Consider the following 23,462-nt stretch of genomic DNA (forward strand, 5'->3'; position numbering starts at 1 on the left):
ACCTAAAATCCCATTAGCAGCATGGCAACTGGGAGTGACTGTCAAAAAAACATTTAATAAAACTTTCCTATTTCTGCTGTTGATACTGTGTCTTTTACGAAAAACAGCAAATACTGTCCCTGGTATCTGATCTCAAGATCTCTGCAGTGCCTGAGCTTATTTTGCGTCTCGGATGAAACTGTGTAGGACATTGTTTTCAAATGAGTTGGGTATTTCCAGCTCCGCAATCTAGGGCAAAGCCAACTCACTCCCACATGGTGTGTTTCTAGAACAGTAAATGGGAGGCTGCATTGAGCCCACCCCATCTTCCTTGAATCCTTTTGTGGGGTTCAGAGGTTTGCTTGGAAAGAGTGTCCCCCCCCCCAACAGATTAGCCGGTGGGGAAAGAATTCCAGAAGGTAGAGCCACAATGGGAAATGTTGCTGCTTTCCCCCTTAAGCAGAACTCCCAAAAAATGGGATTTTAGGAATTCAGTAAAGGAATTTTTCCAAACTCTGCCATAGATTGGTGGATGAATCTAACATTGCTGCTTAATTTTTCCAGGCCCTTTTCATATACAGCTGATATGTGTCAACTGCCGGTGAATGATTCTATGTTCCCTGTACTAGGCTGTAATGAGAATTGTTTTAAATGCAAACATTGAAGACCGGACCTATGTACACTCACTCCAGAAGGAGGCTCCGCATGACATCTCTGAATGATTCAGTCAATTTGGCATCTTCTCCACCCAACCAGGGGAGGATGATCTGTATTGAGTACAGTTGAATCCATCACTTGTGCCGAGCTGTTCACAACCACAGACCTCTCAGAGCAGAAACCGAGAGGAAGGCAGCTTCTCAGTTAGAAACGGAGCTGCCTTAAGAATGGAACGACATTTGATTAGCCTCCGGTGAGGTTTCGCAGTTGTACAAATTGTAAATCAGTTGTCTTTTTTTCTGCCTTGGATTTTGCATTTTAAAAAACTGATGTTTGGGAATTAAATAACAGGCGTTGCTTGCCATTTCAAGTACTCTGGCTATCGGATATTTTTGGAGAATGTGAGTTTAACCAGATCAGTTCACAATTATCTATCATTTCTGCCTTCTGCAAACTTAGGTCCACCTGTTCCTTCTTTAAAACTTACCCTTTTTTCACACACAAAGGCTGTAGGTCCCTGCATGGGTTTACTCCTGCCATTCAGTTCCTGTCATTCTGTCAACTCCTGCGACGTTGGTGAAACCAGTTGTATTGGCTCTTGCCTTTCCATTGGACTATTTCAGTGATGTGGAGAGGGGGGATTTGCTGGTTGAGTAACAGCCAATCCTCCACATTATTTTACCCAGGCTTCGTGCCCTGGAGAGGACACTCCAGCTTCGCGTACAGCGTCAAAACACTAGACGCTGTTCCAAGTCTTCCATACAGAGCACGTTACCATAGTCTCTCGAGACTGAAGGATGCCTATGATCTCCCCTCCTGTCCTGTAATATCTATTCCATGTTCACCTCTCCCAGATCCCTTCCCGGCTTTCTCTCTTGTAAACTTTCTCAACTTCTCCCATGTTGGTTCGGAAGCTGTTCCGGGTCTTGCTGGTTGATCCTGCCTTCCTTTATGCCTGGGAAGAATGCAACAGGCTCCAGGGTAGAAGGTTACTAGAGGTTATTGCCTCTTTTTAGTTCACTGGGGTATTTATGACTCAAGAGGCCCAAAAGGGAAATCCCGGGTGGGGTGACCGGCTTCTCTCGGCAGGCATGACATTCCAGCGCCATGACCCAGAGGACATGGGGCTGAATTGTTTCCCTTCGCCTGGGGAACAAGGAACATAGTAATGTTACAGCATAAAATTAGCCTGATTCTTTTCAGGCAGGGCAGTCGACTTGAATCGGCCACAGAGATCCGTCAGTTCTCGCTAGGGCAAAAATAAATTGGGCTTGCCTTTTAACATAGATTTATAGAATCATGGAGCTGGAAGGGCCCTAGAAGGCTGTAGAGTCCGAACTTCTGCTCAGTAGAGGAATCCAAATTAAGAGGCTAGGAGAATCGGGTGTTACCCTAAGGCACCCTAGCAAATTGACATGAATGGGTTTAAAAATTTCCAAGGTCAATCACTCAGGAAATGGCAGTGCGCTGCTTGAATTTGTGCACAGGCGAAAACTGTGTACCAAAAGGTGTTAGTAGAAAATGCTTTTATAAATACATCTGTTAGGCACACTGCTTGGAAATAATGCAGTAAGTTGAACATACTACCAATAAAGTTGCCATTTTTTCCCTTTAAACCAGAGACGTGCATTTACTTTTTAAAAACTCACTCTTTTGAAAGCACTACTAAATATGAAAAAAAATTGTTACTTTTAGATAATGTTCATAGGATAAATCATTTGGCTGATCTGCTTGGTAGTACAAAACCAGTGGTTTTGCCATTAAGGATCGATCATGGGGTTTAGGCATCTGGCCATGGAAGGTTGAGTCAACCCTTCCGGGGGGCTACCTGAACCTGTGGGGATCACTTGGGTTATGAGCAGAGTCTTGACTCCAATACAGTCGTGCCCCGCTTGATGATTACCCCATTTAACGATGAATCTGCTTCACGATGATGTTTTTGCGATTGCAAAAGCGATTGCAAAACGATGTTTGAATGGGTTTTTCTCGCTTAGCGATGATCGGTTCTCTGCTTCAGGAACCAGTTTTTCACTAAACAATGTTTTTTCAACAGCTGATCGGCGGTTTTCAAAATAGCCGCCGGCTGTCAAAGTGGCCCCCCACTGTTTTTAGGAGGCATTTTTTGCAAGACAGACACCGGAAAATGGCCGCCCTATGGAGGATCTTCGCTTTACGATGAGGTATTTCGCCCATTAGAACGCATTAGCCGGTTTCTAATGCATTCTAATGGGCTTTTTAATTTCGCTTGACGAGGATTTCGCTTAACAGCGATTTCAACAGCACGGATTATCCTTGTCAAGCGAGGCACCACTGTACTGCAGTTTAAGCACTGCACCATGAGACTCCATGAGGGAAACGCTTGCCATGAGGAAGCCAGGCTAAGTTATCCATCCAGTTTGCCCTATGATGTGCTTTGGATCCTGGCCCAGCCCCTCTGCCCGTTGCTTGTGATCTGCAAGACAGTTCCTTTCGGGGTGTTCTTGATAGAAATCACAGGTGCCAGAATGATGGTTGTCCGATCCAGACTCCAGTGGAAGTGGGAGCAGGGACAGACATGTGTGGTTATTTGTTCTTAGAAATCATAGGCATCCTTCAGTCTCGAGAGACAATGGTAATGTGCTCTGTATGGAGGACTTTGACACTATATGCGAAGCTGGAGTGTCCTCTCCAGACCACGAAGCCTGGGTAAAATAATATGGAGGATAGGCTGTTACCCAAGCAGCAAATCCCCCCTCTCCACATCACTGAAATAGTCCAATGGAAAACCAAGAGCCAATACAACTGGTTCCAGCAACGTCGCAGGAGTTGGCAGAACAACACGAACTGCCTCCGTGACTCTAGCTCTGGATTTTACCTCGAGGTTGACTCCTGAAGCTTTTTCCATGAGTGGATATAGCCACAAGGCAGTGGAGGTTTGGAATTGGAGTTTTCCTTCTCCTAGATGGGCTGCCTTTCCAGGCTGGCGAGTCCCACCTACCCAGGCTGCTCCCTTGCCGCATGGGTGGTGGTGGCGCCATGTTCTTAGAAAGCTGGTTACATTATTCCTGATTACCTGAACGGTATTGCATCAAGAGCAAATGAAAAAAAATATATCGGATTAAATTGGATGGATTGCATATACACACCCAAACTAATGGGTAAAAACCAGAAAATTAGGAAAGACCCACACTCTCTTCTTGTCCTTCAAATGCAACTCTCTGAGCAATGCAGACGCAATTCAGAAAAATGGTTGGGACAGAGTCCTAAATTCCTGAATTAAGAAGAAATTACTAGCTCTTTCCCTGATCTCCCTGATTTTGGTCTGCCCAGGCACAGGAATGCTGCTTTTGGGATATTTTTTATTTTCTGCCGCAGTCAAACAATAACTGGATGGGCTTGGAGGAACTGTGTACTAATGAGAGAGAAAAAAACCACCCAATTCTAAGCCAATATTTCTCGAAACAGATAATTCATTTTGGAGATTTGGGGATTTGCTCCCCCATAGGAACTTTTTCAGGCTTCGGCGGCTGCGATAAATGCCAGGGCTGCCGTCTGAGCTGGCACTGTGCCCGGGAGGGGGTGGAGGATGGATGCGGCTGGCAGTGTTTTGAGCGCTGCAGCTTGTTCCAACGGGCCCGTTGGCCACGGCCGAAACTTTCAAGGCATTTTTTGGCTGCATGCGGCACACACGTCTCCCTCCGCTGCGCCGGCCCTGGAGGAAGACCGAAGCTTAGCTGCACATCGCTTAGCATAATGAGGTCTCGACCTAAGTGCAACGCAGAGAAACATGCCATTCTTTTGTACATCAACGGTAGGGAAGCACCACCAGACCAATAGAGACTCTGGAAATGCATCAGAGTTGAGATCAATGTACGTGCTCAACGCACAGCCTGTTTGCAGGGTAAGAGTAATGTATATCTACTCAGAAGTCAATGCACTGGGTTATAGGGAATATATATGCAGATAGATAGGTGCACATCGGTTGAAATCCTGTGCACTAGAGTAGGCCCATTGAGTCAGTTAGGATTTCGTGAATCAGCCGCCCTCTAGTTATGCCTTGGTAAGTCATAACTAGAGTAACCCCACTGCAGCAAGGGGAAAAAATCACAAAAGAGCTGTGGGGTCTCCAAAACAATACAAATGCAGAAACAGGTGATACCTTTATTAGACTACTAAAAAAAAAAAAAAACCAAGCAAACAACAGACAGCTAGCTTTTGATGTGAAGTCATCTTCTTCGGGCTGTGCAACCCAGTTCTCGTGGGTAGTTCAGATAATTATATACTCGAATTGCAACAAGTGGAACGTATAGAGGAGCTGACTCACCAAATCCCCACATATTTAATTGGCTTACTCTGGTGCACTGTTCAAAGAGTTGGGTACAGACTATGCATCAATGAAACAGAGGAGAACAGAACAGACATCTTCCAGGTGTGTTTGAAGACATTCCAAAGGAGGTTGAAGACTGAGATCTATCTATCTATCTATCTATCTATCTATCTATCTATCTATCTATCTATCTATCTATCTATCTATCTATCTATCTATCTATCTATCTATCTATCTATCTATCTATCTATCTGTCTGTCTGTCTGTCTGTCTGTCTGTCTATCTGTCTGTCTGTCTGTCTGTCTGTCTGTCTGTCTGTCTGTCTGTCTGTCTGTTTATCTGTCTATCGATCTACCTACCTACCTACCTGCCTGCCTGCCTGCCTGCCTGCCTGCCTGCCTACCTACCTAGTTCTACACTTTTTACTGTAAATTGCCAGATTTCATGCCATGAAATTAATTTAACATATTGTTTACTAGCTGTTGGGGTTTTCTTTAATGGTGAAGCACATCTGAGTCTAGAAACCCCTCTCAATTGGAATCACTGTAATGGCACATAATTATTCTTTTTTGTTCTGTATTAGAAATTGGATTGATTGATTGATTGATTGATTGATTGATTGATTGATTGATTGATTGATTGATTGATTGATTGATTGATTGATTGATTGATTGATGATGTTGTTAAAAGGGGGATTGATTGATGGTGAACAGGGAAGGGAGAGGCATGAGGCTGTCTCCAAAATTAAAAATGGGGGGGGTGTTGCCCCCAAGTTTGAATGAAACAAAGGATTCTTGCAAATAGATGATGGCGAAGTCGGGCTGATCCCAAGCCTCCTGGGTCGGCAGCAGAGGTCGAACTGTGGCAGAGGAGGGGAAAGGTCTCCCCAGGTGTTCCCGAAGGGCAGAAGTGGTGAAGGGGATTGGAAGTCTCTTTTACGGATCTGGGCAGCAATCATCTAGGGCAGTCATAATCTAGCAGATGCCTGAGCTGTAATCCGGGCAAACCGAGGGCTGGTGTTGGTGCTTGGCCTGACTTGACGCCAGCGGTGCAGCCTGGATGCCTGTCAGACAGAATGAGATATTATTAGAAACCATTTCCTTTGGCGTTCTGCATAGAGAAGGCTTGCAAAGTTAAACGTAGACGGTGGTGTTAACAAAGAGCCCACAGCCAATGCTGGGCGGGGGAGCTGCGTTCTTGGGACTTAAGCAACCTGGGGGGGGTTATGGGCTCTTGGCCATTAATCCTTGCCCCATAAGCCCCCGGCTGTGGGCTTATTTGCTGGCATGCTTTGCATCTGAGAAACCAGTATTTGATATTTCCTGCGGTGCTCTGAGGCCACTTCATGCTGCATGGCTCCGAAGCACTGTAGGAAATTAATGCAATGGAGTGTTTTTTCCGAAATAAGGCAGGATCTATCTTGAGATTTTACATTCCAGATACCGAAGCCTCAACCAATGTCCAGGTTCGGCTTTGGGACTTTTCTGTTTCTTTTCCCCCATTCCAACTTCTGCAACATCATGTCCGCATGGCTTGAAAGCTCACCCGGTTCTGATATTTTAATGGGCCAATAAATGGTTTGCCCGTCGTTATTTTTTTGCAAGTAGTTTGTCCTGGAGAAGAGCTGGACAACTCAGTGGCTTAAGGTCTCTGGCTGTGGAGCCAGAAGTTGGGAGTTCAGTTCCCCGCTGTGCCTCCTTAAGAGGGGCTGAAGTCCATGATCCATAGGGTCCCTTCCAGTTTCCCAGTTCGAAGGTTATTATTATTCTACCTTGACCTTTTTACCAAAGAGTCTCACTTCTTTAAAACAGAGGAGATTAAGATGGGGCATCCTTTGGTCTCGAGAGACTATGGTAAGGTGCTCTGTATGGAGGACTTTGAACAGCGTCTGGTGTGGCTGAGAAAAAGGCCAATTTGAGAGTGACCATCCCTTCCAAACTGAAGACAAACACAGTCTGTCCCCTGTCCAGTTCCCTGATTTTGCTGGTTTCGGGACTGCCTCTTTGCCTTGGCCTGCTGGACAAGGGTCTCTTCAAATTGGGAGAGGCTATGATGGACTGCCTGCCTCCAGGCTGAACGCTCAGAGGTCAAGGCTTCCCATCTGTTCAGGTCCATTCCCAAGGCCTTCAGATCCTGCTTGCAGATCTCCTTGTATCGCAGCTGTGGTCTCCCTTTGGGGCGATTTCCCTGCACTAATTCTCCATACAGGAGATCTTTTGGAATCCAATCATCAGCCATTCTCACAACATGCCCGAGCCAACGTAGACGTCTTTAAGACAGAACAGCTGCATCTACAAAGGTCCTATGGTGGATGTTATGTTGTCATGGCTGAGGTCAGGAGAAGACCTTTTTCTCATTGAAGATCCTAGGGCAGGGTTCCCATCGTGATACCCCTGGGATGCCACCAAACACAGCTGTGGGCACCACAGAATCCTCTCCCCATTTCCACTGCCTCCCTCCCCTTGGCTGGGAGGTCAGTATGCTCTAGATCCCACTTTTATTTTGTGCTTTTACATTATGAAGCTTGGCTGGATGGTTCAGCGGTTTAGGTTGGGAGTTCGATTCCCCACTATGGCCTCCTGGAAGTAGAGCCAACCTGGGTGGCCTTGGGCCAGCTGCACAGGCCCAAGATGCCCGTAGAAGAAGGGGAAGGGGAAACATTTCTGAGAATTCTCTACCCGGAGAACCCTGAAAAGGGTCACCCTAAGTCCCAAACTGACTTGATAGCACATTATTATTCATTATTGTTTATGTTAGTTAATTTGAACATCACCACTTTTAATAGGCAGGCTCAATCTGCTTGCCACAGCCCTATGATGCTGGACTGATGTTGATACAGTGGTGCCCCACTTGACAATGAGCCTGCTTGACGATGAATTTTTTGCAGTCGCTATAGTGATCGCAAAACGATGGTTCCTATGGTTTTTCCACTTTATTTATTTATTTATTTATTTATTTATTTATTTATTTATTTATTTATTTATTTATTTATTTATTTATTTATTTATTTATTTATTGGATTTATATACCGCCCCACAGCGCTACAAGCACTCTCCGGGCGGTTTACAATTTAATTATACAGGCTACACATTGCCCCCCCGGCAAGCTGGGTACTCATTTTACCGACCTCGGAAGGATGGAAGGCTGAGTCAACCTTGAGCCGGCTACCTGGGATTTGAACCCCGGGTCGTGAGCACAGTTTTAGCTGCAGTACAGCGTTTTAACCACTGCACCACGAGGCAGGTCCCTGTTTTGCGAACTGATTGTTCGCAAGACGACAATTAAGAACAGCTGATCGGCAGTTTGCAAAATGGCTCCCCGCTGTTTTCCGGACCATTTTCACAAGACAGTGGTTGAAAATAGCTTCCCCTATGGAGGATCTTCGCTGGACAATGAGGCATTTCCCCCATTGGAACGCATTAACCGGTTTTCAATGCATTCCAATAGGTTGTGGTTTCTTTTTTCGCTTGACGCACCACTGTATTTCTGACCTTGTGGTACCTCACCACCACCGTTCCAAGTTTATATTCTCTTGTAGGCTTTCTTTAAAATAATAACCACAAGAATACCAAGTTGAATCTTAGGACACACCCTACAACTCGTTTTTGTTTGTTTGCAGTTCTATGTGCTGGGCGTACTTCTGGCCCCAATCCGTGTAGCTCTGGCCTTCGTGGTCCTTTTCCTCATTTGGCCCTTTGCTCTCCTCCAAGTGGTGGGACTGCCGGAAGAGACGCTGCACGAGCCGTTCACGGGATGGAGGAAGTAAGTAGAGGACGTCGTCTTGGTGGATGAGGTTTCCTCTGATTGGTTGAGAAGGTTCCACTGATTATCCTGCCTTCCCTCCACTGAGAACAAGATGGTGTTCACGCTCTTCTCTCTCCCACAGTATCCTTTCAGTGACTCCGTGAAGTTGGTCACAATTGGAGACAATGTGGGTGGCTCAAGATCACACAATGAATTTTACAGATGGGTGAGGATTATAACCCGGGTCTCCAAAATCCCAGCCTAAAAAAACTCTTTTTTAAAAAAAAAATTGACTCTAAAATACACAAAAATTAGAAATTTAGTAAATAGAAAGACTTAATGTATGCATACACATGTGCCCATCCGTCCACTGGGGCCCTTTGGAAACATGCCGCATTTGTTTCATCACCCATTCTCCTTCCAAGACTGTACTGATCATTTCGATGGCATGGGACCCTTCCCTTTAATTAATACATAACCGATAAAAGCTCCCCAAGCATCTCTAAAGGTATTTTTGTTGGTCAAACCCTTTTGAAACTGAATTGCACACGTTCGTTTATCATGAATAGCAATATTCCATACTGCTTGATGCCATTCATTTACCGTATTTTTCCCGTGTATAAGTTGCCCCCATGTATAAGACGCGCCCCCTCACTTTTCTAACCCAAAATTAAGACATCTAAGTGGGGCTTAGCAAGTGGAAGGGAAAGCAAGGATCAAATCCCTGCAGGATCACTTTGATCCCTGCTTTCCCCTCCACTTATTTTTGTTCTTTCCTCCGCTTACGTCCGTGTATAAGACGACCCTCAATTTTTAGTCTAAATATTTTAGGCAAAAGTATAGTCTTACACATGGAAAAATGTGGTAATTAAAATTCATGCTTTAATTTCCAGTTTTGGGTTATAATTAATCTTGCTGCAACTGCTAAGTTTGTTATCAATTATTTTACTGCCCAGTTCCCTTGTTCTTCACCCAATATTGATAACAGTGCTATTCTCGGGGTAAACTCTCCCTTTGACTGCAGTCTTTCATCCGTTTCTTCAAAAGCCAACTCCCGAGATTTCATGACATTTTTGCATTCCCACCCCCCATATGAAAGCAAGGACCAGCCCCAAACGCTCTAGCCACTCTACCGCTCTGCTTTTCAGCTTCCTCTATCCATTTGGCCTAATACGGCTTTCTTTCCGCCCCTTCTTCCCCTCTGTGCATCCCTCCCCTCCCCCCACCTTTTCAGCACAGTTTCGCACAGTTCGGTCTACCTGCTGAGTCGCTTGATGTTCTTCCTGCTCGGCTTCATGCACATACGGGTACGAGGACAGAGGGCATCCCGGCTCGAGGCCCCGATCCTGGTGGCAGCTCCTCACTCAACTTTCTTTGACCCTATTATCTTGCTGCCCTGTGACCTTCCCAAGGTGGTGTCTCGAACTGAGAACCTCCATGTGCCCGTCATTGGAGGTGAGAGAATCCAACGTAGTTCCAGCTTGGGGTGGGGGGAAGCATAGGGTACCCCTGCCAGCAGCCATTTCTGGCTAGGAAAATGTTTTTCTCTTCGCCTCATGGAGATATATATTCATCTTGCTTTTGCCGTGTGCCACACCCTATATCTTTGACATAAGATATGTCAAAGATATAGGGTCAAATTACACAGGTGTGTAATTTTGCATTGGGTACCAAATGGGGCATTCGGTACTCTCTCGGTTTTGTTTGCAAACAAAACAAGTTTCTAGTCCTCATGGTTTTGAAGCTAGATTAGCACCGTACAGGCAATATACAGCCATGAAATCTGGGGTGAGCATGGGACAGGATTCCCAATGGCACCGATGGGAAGGAGTGCCAGAATTCTCCATATTGTTTTCCCTCTCTATTGGGACTTGCAGAAGGAATAATAATGTAAATTGATCAAAGTTGTTCGTAGGAGACAGAATTGCACCATTGATCAGCAGGGTATCTCAGTTCAAAACCGATCAGTCAACGGAGTAATTCTGTCTCAGCTTGTGAGTCTACACAATTCTGACAGTGTATCTTCACCAGGTGGACTCCGGTGTCCTATCTATTTTATAAAGGCCCCCAATTCCCCATTTAGATATAAATGTCTTTTCTAGCAGGCTTTCCCTTATTTTTTATTTATTTATTATTGGATTTTTATCCCGCCCTTCTAGACAGGAGTCATTATGATGATGATGATGATGGTGGTGGTGGTGGTGGTGGTGGTGGTGGTGGTGATGATGATGATGATGATGAAAGACTAGAGCTGGAAAAAGATATTTTTGACTTACCAATCCTCAAATCTCACTAGCTGGAGGATTCTGGGAATTATGTACTCCCAGAAGTAACTTTTCCAAGCAAGCTGTTGCCAAAAACGGCACTGCCCCTGAGCTTTAGCAAAGGAGGCAAAGGTTGGAAAAGTTCCTTTGGGGAAACTACAGTGTTGTGAATGGTCCATTCAAGCATGGCTACGTAGTCTCCCTACCATCTGGTGGGTTTTTTTGTACTACACAAAGGTAGCTTGTCCAAGCTCTGCCTAACCTCAATGGCCTCATAGGCCCCTTCCAACTCAATTATCTTCTGATTTCCATGATTCAGAGGGATAGTTTTCAAATGTGCAAAGCAAGCCGAATTCCAGATTTAAGGGAATACTTGCTAAGGCCTAGAGATGACTCCAAAAAAAAAGAAGAAGCTCTGGATGGTGGTCCTCTCAAATGGTCCCTTTCCTGGTTCTCTTTTCTCCCTCACCTCCTCTCTTTTCCTCTCACCTGTAGCCCTGCTGAGGTTCAACCAAGCCATCTTGGTCTCCCGCCATGACCCAGCCTCTCGCAAGAAGGTGGTGGAAGAAGTGAAGAAACGAGCAACGTCCCAGGGGAAATGGCCACAGGTAAAGCCTCCGGGAGCTCCTGAAACATCACATCGGCTCTAGTTGATGGTTGGCATTGCTCAGTGGTTGAGGTCTCTGGCTAGGTTGGGAGTTCGATTCCCCACTGTGCCTTCTTCACAGGGGCTTGACCTGATGATGCTTAAGGTCCCTTGCAGCTCTGCAGTTCTAAGATGATGATGATGATGATGATTATGATGATTGTTGTTGTTGTTTTGTTATTGTTATTATTGTTATTGTTATTGTTATTGCCGTTGTCGTTGTCATCATCGTTGTTGTTATTATTGTTGTTGTTGTTATTGTTGTTATTGTTATTATTGTTATTATTATTGTTGTTGTTGTTGTTGTTGTTGTTGTTGTTGTTATTATTATTATTATTATTATTATTATTATTATTATTATTATTATTATTATTATTATTATTATTATTATTATTATTAATGTTCTTCACTCTTTTCCTTTTGTCTCCCCTCTCTTCTTTCCAGGTGCTTTTTTTCCCAGAGGGAACTTGCTCAAATAAAAAAGCCTTATTGAAATTCAAACCAGGTAGGAGAACAGAAGTTTTTTTTTGGGGGGGGGGGTTAGGGATGGAGGGGGGTTACTCTTAAATGAGGGGTGAACAAAAACAGGAGCCGTGAGCCAGATGCAGGCCGTTTCGTGGCTCCCACAGGATACCCCTTCCCAATAAAACGTTTTATTGTTCCCTCAGATAGGTTGAATAGCTCTCCAGAAAGCACGATTCACGTTTCAGACAGATTGAAATAATTGTGAGGTGCGTGGTCATTACACAATATGAATGTAGGAGCAGGTGACACCTTGATAGACCACTGAAAAGGCATTATACTTTAAGCAAGCTTTCGTGGATCAGAAGTATCCACTTCTTTGGGTGTAACACTGGCTTCTTACTATAGTTCAAAAGTGTTTCGCTGTTGGATTTTGCAAAGTATTTATCTTAGAGTGGGTGGAGGCTGCACTGGGAGTTGTGGTTTTGAGGGTGCAGCCGAGAAAGCTGTAGCTTGAATAGCACACACACGGCTCACAAACAATGTATGTTACCTCCACGGCACACCTTGTTTTAACGGGAATTAGTGAAGTCCAAGTCAGCACAGAAAGGGATCATGGGTGCAAAACACCTCATTGTGGGAATTGTAGTTCAAAAAATCTTTCCCGTTCTGAAGCGAAGAAAAGATCACAGACGCTTTCTTCTCTGATTCTGCTGGGTTCTGTGATTTGATTTTTGAAGTTTTATTTTAACCTTTTGTTCTGTTTCTCAAAGGGCTTAGACTCTTTTATGCAGCTTGTTGTTGAGCTGGTTTTTAAGGATGTTTTTTTAAAACATGTTTTTTAAACACTTCAAAAACAGGCCCGTTGATGCCGAAGTTGGGGTCTGCAAAAGGCAGAACTGCCAGATAGTTCTGAAAAACTATCTTGTTCTGAAAAAAAAAAGCAGCGGGGGGGGAGCAATTGGCTGCTGTTTGTAATTGACATATAAGGATAGCCAATTAACACAACGCACAGCCTGCTCTGAAAAGGAGGTTTTCCCTGTGTGATACACACAAAGGCTACTTAGCCAGCCACCCCGTCTTGGTCCAACCCAACTTCTGCCATAGTTATGTTTTCAAAGAAATAACAGTTAAAATTCAGTCTATAATAGGTTTATCCCTGAAACTCTTGTCTATAAACTGGATTCAGTAGACATGGGAATTTGTGGACCACTCCTCCTGAACTCTTTAATCAGGCAATCAAAATCCTGACAGGCATTTTCAAGTCCTTAAGCTAATACACTCATGCCCCGACAGCCATTTTCATCCTGTGGAGAAGACAAGGGAAGTGGTTTGGTTGAGGCTAAGCTCTGTGGGAGCTATGAGGAATGATTGAAGAGGTACTTTTTTTGAGAGGCTTCCTGTGTAGAGACTAATGGGTAGAAACTATGAGGTGGAATAACCCCTTACACCTCCCACAGAGCTTAACTCTGGCCAAACCATTACCCCATCTTCTTTACAAGATGAAAATGGCTCATTCGTTAGCTGTGAGAACTCCGAAACAACGGTCAGGGCTTCTAAAACCTCCGAAGTCTGGCTGGTGGAATTCTTGCAGATGTCTGAGAATGGCAGTTCACAATTTCCGAAAATGTCATGCCTAATATTCAGCGGGGACGTGGTGGCGCTGTGGGTTAAACCGCAGAAGCCTCTGTGCTGCAAGGTCAGAAGACCAGCCGTCGTAAGATTGAATCCAAGCGATGGAGTGAGCTCCCATCCCTTGTCCTAGTTCCTGCCAACCTAGCCATTCGAAACCATGTAAAAAATGCGAGTAGATAAATAGGTACCAGCTTGGTGGGAAGGTAACGGCGTTCCATGTCTAGTCGTGCTGGCCACACGACCACGGGAATTGTCCACGGGCAAACGCTGGCTTTACAGCTTGCAGATGGGGATGAGCACTGTGCCCTAGAGTCGGACACGACTGGACTAAATGTCAAGGGGATCCTTTACCTTTAATATTCAGTAGTCATACGATGCTGAAGCAAATCTTGAGGTCTATATTCTGTATTCCTAGGTGCCTTCATATCGGGTGTCCCCGTCCAGCCAGTTCTGATTCGGTATCCTAACTCTCTGGTAAGTCTACAAGAAAGGAGCTGTAACGCAGTGGTGCTCGGCAAACTGACTAAGGCAAGCTCTGCTTTAGTGCTCGTTGGGACCTTTCTTTCTGAGCGAGAGACTTGAGTAGAACTTGGCCTAGCTAGGTCTCCTACCTTCCAATGTAGGTTCTTTCTCCCAAGTGCCTCACACTCAAGGTGTCTGGAAGATTGTAGACCTCCCAGAATGGAGAATTATGGTCTCTGTAGTCCATAAAATCTGAAAATGCCACCCCTAGTCAAGCATAAGGCAGAGATGGGGAATGTTCTTTGTTTGAAGATCCACTTCCGAAATCCTTCAACGCACGTGGTCATTGTCCATCATGTGGGCTGTGGGGATTTCTGAGAGCTTTAATCCAAGCATGTAACTTTTCTCATCTCTGAGGGCTGAGGACAGAGAAGCAGCATCCTTCAACTCCACGCATACCCCTGCACCCACACTGGGAACCAGAATAACACTGTCAATGTTGCAAAAATGTCTCTTTGCCTTTCAGGATTCAACGACCTGGGCGTGGAGAGGACCCGGCGTGTGAGTTACTTCCTGACCATGGAGGTTGGGGTGGGAAATCGACAACCCTGGGTTGGGTGCCTTGTTGTTTGGGCATGAGTGTGATTACAGTGGTGCCTCGCTAGACAATGATAATCTATTCCACTGAAATAGCTGTTTAGCGAAATCATCGTCTAGCAAAAAGCATTTCCCCATTGGAATGCATTGAAACCTGTTTAATGCCTTCCAATGGGGAAGAATCGTCATTGTCTAGCGAAGATCGGCCATAGGAAAGCCGCTTTGCGAACCACCGATCAACTGTTTAAATCGCTGTCTTGCGAAGCTTAGGTCCCAAAAACACCTGTTTTGGGAGCGCGGAGCGAGCTGTCAAAATCGTAGTCTAGCGAAAATCGGTTTGCAAAGCAGGGACCAAACATTATCCAGCAAAATTCTCCCATAGGAATCACTGTTTTACGAATCGCTATAGTGATCGCAAAAAGTCAATGTCTAGCGAAAAAACTGTCATGCGGAGTAACTGTCTAGCAAGGCACCACTGTATTCTGCAGGCTGGTGAGAGACTTGGGCTTTATAGCCAGGGATGTGGGCCAATCTTTGGCTCCAAGTCCTCTGAGTTCGACTCCGAGTCTTGGGTAACAAGTGCCAAGCCCCAAGTCCAAATCCCTATTAAAAACAAGTCCCCCCCCCCCAGACAAAAAGAGAGGGTGGTTTCAGAGTCACGAGTTCGAGTCATTGGAAAAAAACGAGTCAAGTCTGAGTCGAGTCACCAGTACAACTTAAGTCCAGTGGAGTTCCCATCCCTTGCTAATGCCATCCTCTTTTTTTCTCTTTTCGCCCCATCAGGTTAAAAGTCATCTGGTTAACAGCGTCTCAGCCCTGCACTACTGTGGAAGTAGAGGTAAACAATACCATTTCCTTTCCTTTTCTCTTTTCTGGTGCCACAGCGCCCCCACCTGAGCATCCTGCCTAAATTCACAATAATCGTGCCATCGAGTCTCAATTTGGACTTACGACGATCTTTTTTCAGGGTTTTCCAGGCAGAGAATACTCAGAAGGGGGTTTATGCATTCCCTTCTTCTGGGGGGTGCCCTGGAATTGTGCCGCTTGCCCTAGGCCACCCGGGCAGATTCCGATTTCAGGATTCTGATTCGTGATCCACAAATCTCATGTTCCTGTTTGAAGCCTCCTGCTTGCTTCCTGCCCTACTTTGTCTGGAGATCTGTAAGGGCCGGCCTGAGCATTAGGCACAGGGAGGCAGTGACTTCAGGTTGCGGTTGTTGGAGTGAAGCAACAGCAGCAACCACATAACCATTCCCCTTGAGCAGTGCTTCCCAACCTTGGGCCTCAAGATGTTCTTGGACTTCAACTCCCAGAAATCCTGGTCAGAAGAGGTGGTGGTGTATGCTTCTGGGAGTTGTAGTCCAAGAACATCTGGAGGCCCAAGGTTGGGGACCACTGCCCTTGAGGAACTGTTGAATCTCCATATCACAGGAGATCTTGCTGGGTGGACCACACAGTCTCTCCGATACCTTCTAAATTAGCTCAAAGAGCTAATCCTCTTGCCCGTTGCTCCAGGCAGCAAAACACCTTGGTCCATCCTTGGGTTTTGTAGCATCATCTGAGCCTCTTGATTTGCACCCCACACGGTGCCTCATGCTGGCGAGAACTCCCTTTCTGCCTCGTCCCGCTCTTAATTTTCATTTTCCTTCTGCTTCCAGTTCCTCCCGGTGTATCAGCCGAGCGCCGAAGAGGCCGTGAACCCTGCCCTCTATGCTAACAACGTCCAGAAAGTGATGGCCAAGTGAGTTTAGGAAAGGGAGGGAATTTTTAGATCAAGGGTGAAGCCTTTCAGCTGGCTGGGAGGTTGTGAAAGGTTTAGGGAGGGGGGGGTAGACTGAAGGCAATATGGACCAAAGGCAGGTTGTGGGAAATGTCGTGTGAGAGGTGAGGAGTTTGGTTATATAGGCAGGCTCGTATCCAATGACCAAGCCGTTGCTGTTCGGTTCTCCTTCTGGGCAGAAGTCCAGCTTTGGCTCAGTGGAAGAGGTCAAGTGTCACTGAAGAACAGGCCGCATCACTGAGGAGGTCCCTCCTTGGGCCCCATAGAGGCCTGGACCCAGCCCCGAATCAAGAGCTTTAGCCCCCTTGCCCCCAAAACAGCGGGATCCAAAAAAAAATAAAAATCTGTTTCTCTTTTGCCTAGAATGTGAATAGTTTTGCTTTCCCTAGAGAGAGAGAGATAGAACACCTGATTGACAGGGGTCAGAAACAACCTATAACTTTGATCAAGTCTTGCTGAAGCTAGAGAGAATTGGAGAAACAGGGACAGGAAAAAGAAGCCTCAGTCTTATCTTCTGGCCCAAAGAAAGGGGCCAGTTCCCTAATACAGTTGTGCCCCGCTGGACGATTACCCCGCTCTACGACGAATCCGCTTAACATTGAAGTTTTTGCGATTGCTTTTGTTATCGCAAAATTATGGTTTAAATGGGTTTTTTGTTTGTTTGTTTCATGATGATCGGTTCCCTGCTTCGGGAACCGATTTTCGCTTTACAACGATCAGCAAACAGCTGATTGTCAGGTTTCAAAATGGCTGCCGGCTGAAGAAAATGCCCCCCCGCTGTTTTTAGGACTGATTTTTCACTTAACAGAAACCAGAAAATGGCCGCCGTATGGAGGATCTTCGCTGAACGAGCAGGTATTCAGCCCATTGGAACACATTGAACAGTTTTCAATGCATTTCAAAGGGTTTTTTTTATTTTGTTTGATGACGTTTTCGCTCTACAGCGATTTTGCTGGAACGAATTAACATCATCAAGCAAGGCACCACTGTATTTATACCAGAACAGGCCCATAGGGAAGCTTCATGGCAGCCGGCTGCAAACTCGTGGCCCAGAATGGCCATTTCTCCATTCCTTTCTGCACGGGCAGAAGAGAGCAAGGCAGAGTTTAAAAGCTCTCATCCTTTTGAGCTACACTTGATATAAAGTCAACAGCGTTCTTTGTTCCTGGTTTAGGATGGAAGCTGTACCAGAGACTTGGGCTTCTAGCCGCTCTCAACCTCGGGCCAACCCTGGTGTTCTTGGGACTGCAACTCCTTTGCAGTCCCGCATTTGCTGGGCAAGCCGGGGTTCCTGGGAGTTGCAGTCCCAAGAAAGCCAGAGTGACCGACGGTTGAGACTGGCTGCGCCTCAACGGTTAGCGTGAGTCCTTGACCAAAGGACTAGGGACAGAGAGGGAATAAAATCTGTGAGGCGACAGGAATGGAAGTCTCTCCTCTGCTCCCAGCTGTCCTTGGTTTGTCGTTGAGGCTGCTTTCTCCTCCTTTCTTCCCTTTTCCTCCTTCGTCCAGGGCCCTGGGGATTCCGGCCACTGATTGTGAGTTTCTGGGCAACCTGCCGGTCACCGTCGTGGGACGCCTGAGGGTGGCCCTGGAGCCGCGCATCTGGGAATTGGGCAAACTGCTCCGAAAGGCCAGGTGAGAAACTGACCGGATGTCAAGAGAGCCCTGCCGGAGTGGATGGAGGATGCCTTCTTATCTGGGGTCCTTGCAACCCCCCTGTAGAAACAGGACACACTTCCTGGTGCTGCTACTTAGATGCAGGCATTGTTTAAAAAAAACAGGGGGAGGAGAAACTCCCACAATTCCCTGGGGAAAACAGCCATTGGCTGGGGCATTCTGGGAGTGATATTTCGGGAAGTGGGAGGAGAATTTTTTTTTCCAAATTGTGGAAACTGGTGCCAAACACCAGACCGACACTAAAACCTAAAGGCGGTATCGAGGTGTTATCACTGGTCAAAGTTGATGGCACCGAGGCCGTTTCCTGGACCTCCAGTGTCAGAATTGGACCTTCAGAAACATTCAAGGGTGTCAGTCAGGTCTAAAATACAGCGGTACCCCCACCACGTACCTTATATTTGCAAAAAAAGGGGGGCAACGGATCAATCTGTAGAGGGACCAGAGTCATCTCTAGTGTCTTTGTGTGTGTGTGTTTTCATTCACCACAGAAAGACATAACAAAGCCACACATAGGGACTGGCGTTGACCACAAAATGGCATGTGAGAGAATTCCCCTGAAGAGTATTTCTCCTTTTTTGCCATTACAATTACGTATCTCTTTCTTCAGATGCCTCACAGGAGGAGCCAGATGGCAGCTGGACCCCCTGCCCGCTGGTGGATCAGGGAAGCTTGGGCCCACGGAAGTGGCTCGGTGGCTGGGACTGGCCTGCCCGGAGGCTGCCGAAGGGCTCCGTGCTTATTTTCAGCAGGTAAAACCGGCAGGCAAAACCGGCAGGAGGGGCTTCTAAAATGAGGAGAGCGAATGGCGCTCAACTGAACCGAGAGGAGTCCTTTAAAAAAATATATTATTTGAAATTGCTTTTGAGGGTTAGTTATATCCAGTTGGCTAAAACTGCTGATGACAGAGATCTAGAGGGAATTGTGGGGCGCCGTGATTAAACTGCAGGACAGCAGTTGAGACTTTGTTCACGACCTGGGTTTGATCCTAATCAATTCAGGTAGCCGGCTTCAGGTTGACTCAGCCATCCATCTTTCTGAGGTTGGTAAAATGACTACAGTGGTGCCTTGCTAGATGATGATAATCCATTCCACTGAAATCACTGTTTAGTGAAATCATTGTCTAGCGAAAAGCATTTTCCTATTGGAATGCATTGAAACCTGTTTAATGCATTCCAATGGGGAAGAATCGTTGTCTAGCGAAGATCGGCCATAGGAAAGCCGCTTTGCGAACAGCCGATCAGCTGTTTAAATCGCTGTCTTGTGAAGCTTAGGTCCCGAAAACACCCGTTTTGTGAGCACGGAGGGAGCTTTCAAAATTGTTGTCTAGCGAAAATCGGTTTGCGAAGCAGGGACCAAACACTGTCCAGTGAAATTCCCCCATAGGAATCACTGTTTTACGAATCGCTATAGCAATTGCAAAAAGTCAATATCTAGCAAAAAAAACCCTGTCATGCAGGGTAACTGTCTAGCAAGGCACCACTTTCCCTAGCTTGCTTTGGGGGGGGGGGGGCTGGAGCAGTGTGTAGCCTACATGATTAATTTATAAGCTGCCTGGAGAGTGCTTTAAGTGTGATGATAGAAGCAGCACGTACTTTTGTACAGCATATTGCTCTCAATTGTAGGGGTAAGAGGTTTGCTTCGAAAGAGCTGTGCAAATACTACATATTCATCATCATAGTGTTCCCCGACTGTCTACGATTTATCCATGTATTCAGTATAGGAAGTATTGCCCAAAGAGGAATTACAAAAAAGTTGAAGGAAAATAATTAGAATTGCTTTCTAATTGGTTAGCATTATCCATGGAACCGGGATAGACAACACAACCATTGTCTTCACAGATTTGATGCAGGAGATGCCATCACACCTGGTACATGCTCACTGAACCATTGGGATAGTTTGAGAAGCAGTTATAGGACTGCAGTATCTGTTGGGGTTCCAAGCACACATACCTGGTGGATGCTGAAAAACGTGGAAGTATTGAACACTATACAGTACAGTGGTGCCTCACTTAATGACGTTAATTCGTTCCAGCAAAATCGCTGTAGAGCAAAAACGTCACAAAGCGAAAATAAAAAACTCATTGAAATGCATTAAAACCCGGTTAATGCGTTCCAATGGGCTAAAAACTCAACGTCCAGCAAAGATCTTCCATATGGTGGCCATTTTCAGTGCCTGTATAGCGAGGAATCTGTCCCTAAGCACAGCGGGGAGCCATTTTGAGCACCCGGTGGCCATTTTGAAAACCCGACGATCATCTGTTTTGATCATCATAATGCAAAGACTTGGTTCCCGAAGCAGGGAACCGATCTTCACAAAGTGAAAAAAACCGATTTAAAACATTGTTTTGCGATCACAATTGCGATCGCAAAAACATTGCCGTGAAGTGGATTTGTCATAATGCGGGGTAATCATTAAGCGGGGCACGAATGTACATAGATTGCATGGCCTCTGGCTCCCCTTTGTGGCCAGGTTTGGTAAATACACAAAGGAAATACATATAAACAGGTATTTCTGTTTTTTTTTTTAATTTAGTATTATCAGCCAGTGGATAAGTAAATCAGTGGATACTGATCCTGCGGATGGCGGGAGGGGTTTCCTACTGTACATAGATTTCTCAAAAACTTCACCAAAGCAGCAGCTTGGGGTGGGGAACATAACTGTGAAACTACTTAAGTGAAATATAATCTGAGAGAATATCTAGGTGAGTGTCAGAGGACAGCTGGATTTAATCGCTCTTGATGCATTTGTTTCCAGGATGATGATGGCAACATGGACACCCGGGAAGTGATCTTGGCACTGGAAGCACTAGAGGGGGAACATCGTCCTTGGGAATTGACCCGTCATGCCTTTGAGGTAACTAACTACTCAAGGTGTGTGTGTGGGGTTGATAGACAAGGAAGCTGGAGATAAACCATCAGCCCGGTCTTGAAACTTGTGTCTCCCTCTAAAACATCAAAATAGCAAAAACAGAAGGTGTGGTTTGCAGGGGAGTAGGGAGTAGGCAAGAGGTAGGTTTACCTGGATCGCGTTCCCATGCCACCTCCACTTAGCCTTTCCCATACTAGCAGGAGTTTTTTCTTGTAGTGGCAAACGCATAGCAAGGAACCAAGGTGTGTGCAACCCAGGGAGCTACCTACGGATAGCATCTGCCAAGGAATATCAGCAGCCAGGGAAGGGTTAAGCAACCGACCTCTTTTCCATTCTAAATGGTGCCGTCCCCTGCCAGTCATTCGACCCTCCGCCAAGATTGAGTCTTTCTGGCCCCAGTTTGGGATCAAGCACTACAGGGTGAAAGCTGCAAGGGGTCGGCGGTGCTTTCTTACCGAAGGAGAGGGAGGTACTCCCAGACAAATATGGATCTCTGTGAAAAGAAAAGACACAAAAACTCAGTGGCACCTGACACCCTAACTTTTCTATTGTTTTAATGCGAGCTGTCGTGGACAAGTCCACTTCATCAGGCATAAGAGACATGATTTCTGATGGACTTGCCCACGAAAGCTCACATTAAAAGATATAAAAGTTAGTATTTAAAGTGTCACCACATTTCTGTCGTTTTTTAATTTTTTTAACGTTTGTTTTCACCTATAATGCTTGCTCAGATTAATTTGGCTACCCCTTCCATAACTACATCGATGAATTTCTGTGTTCATCATGAAGGAAGGATGAATGATGATGACCCCCCCCCCAGGGTTTTAACAATCCTGAATCCCTGGATGCTGTTTTTAACTTGTTTGTTTTTAAAGTTTTAATGGTGTTTAATCGTTTAATGTATTTTAATTGCTATTATAGATTGTTTTCATGTATCACTGTGTTTTAATATTTTTTTAACATTGTGAGCTGTCTTGAGTCCCTTTATTGGGGGAAAGGTGGACTATAAATGAGACAAACAAACTTTTTTGGGGGGGTCCTTCACCCTCCTTTTCCAAGATTTTGCATTCATCCTGTATTCAGGAGAAAGATGGGTAACTAAATCTGTATGGTTCCAAAAGACCTTTGACCTCTAGGATTTATTTTTTTCAAGCTGGCTTTCAGAAAAAGGTTTTGCATCTGGTCTTAAAAGAGTGCTTTGGGAACCTGTTGCTTTTAAGTTACATTTTTTTCCCCAAATATTTGTCATCGTTTTAATCTATCGCAAATTGCTTCGGTGGCGGTGGCGGGCAGAAAGATGGAGAAATGAATCATTTAAATAAATGAACAGCCAACGAGAAAGTAATGTGGCACCAAGGTCAGCGGCAGAAGAAATTTAAGTCGGAAACAGGACCCCTTAGCAGCCTTCTATTAACAAGCGGTTAATACGCTGGCTTGTGACCTTAGAAGCCGATGGGTTGTTGAAACCGGGTAAGAAGAATAGGGGATAGTCAGTTACATGTGCCAGCGGTAGGCCATGGATCATAGGGAGCAAGAGCCTGAATCGTTCCTAGGGGCAGAGACAAATTATGCAAGCTTATATTCAGCTTTGGGTTCATACCTCTGTTTCTTATGCGTCTCTTCCTCGCCATACCTCCAGCTGTTCTCAGAGACGCATGCTGGGAGAGGAGACCACCGGCTGCAGCAGGACGGGTTCTGCGCCATTTTGCGTCTCCTGTTGGGCACGCCAGCCGCCGATGGGGCTGAACTCTACAGCCAACTCTGTACTGGGACCCACAGCCAGGATGGGCTGACTTTGGGTAAGAGCGCCTGCAAAGGGGGCACAGAATGAGTAAGGAAGGGCTGCTGGTGTTGTTGGGCGTAGGTCATGGACAATGAGGATTTGAGGAGGAAGGTGGGATGAGCCAAAGATATTCAGAAACGTCAAGCTAAACCCAATGGTTTGTCCCACCAAGACTATGAATTGAATTAATGAGACATTACTAAGTAAGCCTTATATAAGTCCCATTAATGTAGTTAGCCTTTTTTTGAGTTGGGACGGAAACTTGGATTTTGCTGAAAACCAGTCGGATTCTCAGAAGGAATGGAAAAGAGATGCAGATGCATAGAACTAATTGGAGTGTGCGCCCTACGTCGAAATCAGGACATTCTGGAGGTGGGGTTTGGAAGTGGGCTGGGCTGGGCATGAGTGGTTAGAAAGGCAGGAAGACGGGATCATAGAACAATTGAGTCGGAAGGGGCCTATAAGGCCATCAAGTCCACCCCCATGCTCAAGGCAGGAATTCAAATCAAAGGAGATCAGCCCAGGCGGTTGTCTAAATTTCTCTTGAATGCCTCAGTATCTCCTGTGGTCATGGGGTCCATGGTCATACTGCTGAAACTGTT

General features: G+C 45.7%; 1 protein-coding gene across 1 annotated transcript in view; it reads left to right on the forward strand.

Moving 5' to 3' along the window:
• LPCAT4 (lysophosphatidylcholine acyltransferase 4) overlaps positions 1-23,462 on the forward strand; it is a 37,624-nt gene that overhangs the window by 13,196 nt on the left and 966 nt on the right. The window contains exons 2-13 of the mRNA XM_072976950.2: positions 8,562-8,704; positions 9,921-10,141; positions 11,446-11,558; positions 12,041-12,101; positions 14,109-14,167; positions 14,682-14,716; positions 15,536-15,590; positions 16,411-16,493; positions 18,042-18,167; positions 18,817-18,958; positions 20,964-21,062; positions 22,717-22,876. Of these exons, the coding sequence (XP_072833051.2) occupies positions 8,562-8,704; positions 9,921-10,141; positions 11,446-11,558; positions 12,041-12,101; positions 14,109-14,167; positions 14,682-14,716; positions 15,536-15,590; positions 16,411-16,493; positions 18,042-18,167; positions 18,817-18,958; positions 20,964-21,062; positions 22,717-22,876 (1,297 nt within the window). The remainder of the gene's footprint in view (positions 1-8,561; positions 8,705-9,920; positions 10,142-11,445; positions 11,559-12,040; positions 12,102-14,108; positions 14,168-14,681; positions 14,717-15,535; positions 15,591-16,410; positions 16,494-18,041; positions 18,168-18,816; positions 18,959-20,963; positions 21,063-22,716; positions 22,877-23,462) is intronic.

This window comes from Pogona vitticeps, chromosome 6, assembly GCF_051106095.1.
Source record: "Pogona vitticeps strain Pit_001003342236 chromosome 6, PviZW2.1, whole genome shotgun sequence".
NCBI classification, from domain to species: Eukaryota; Metazoa; Chordata; class Lepidosauria; order Squamata; family Agamidae; genus Pogona; species Pogona vitticeps.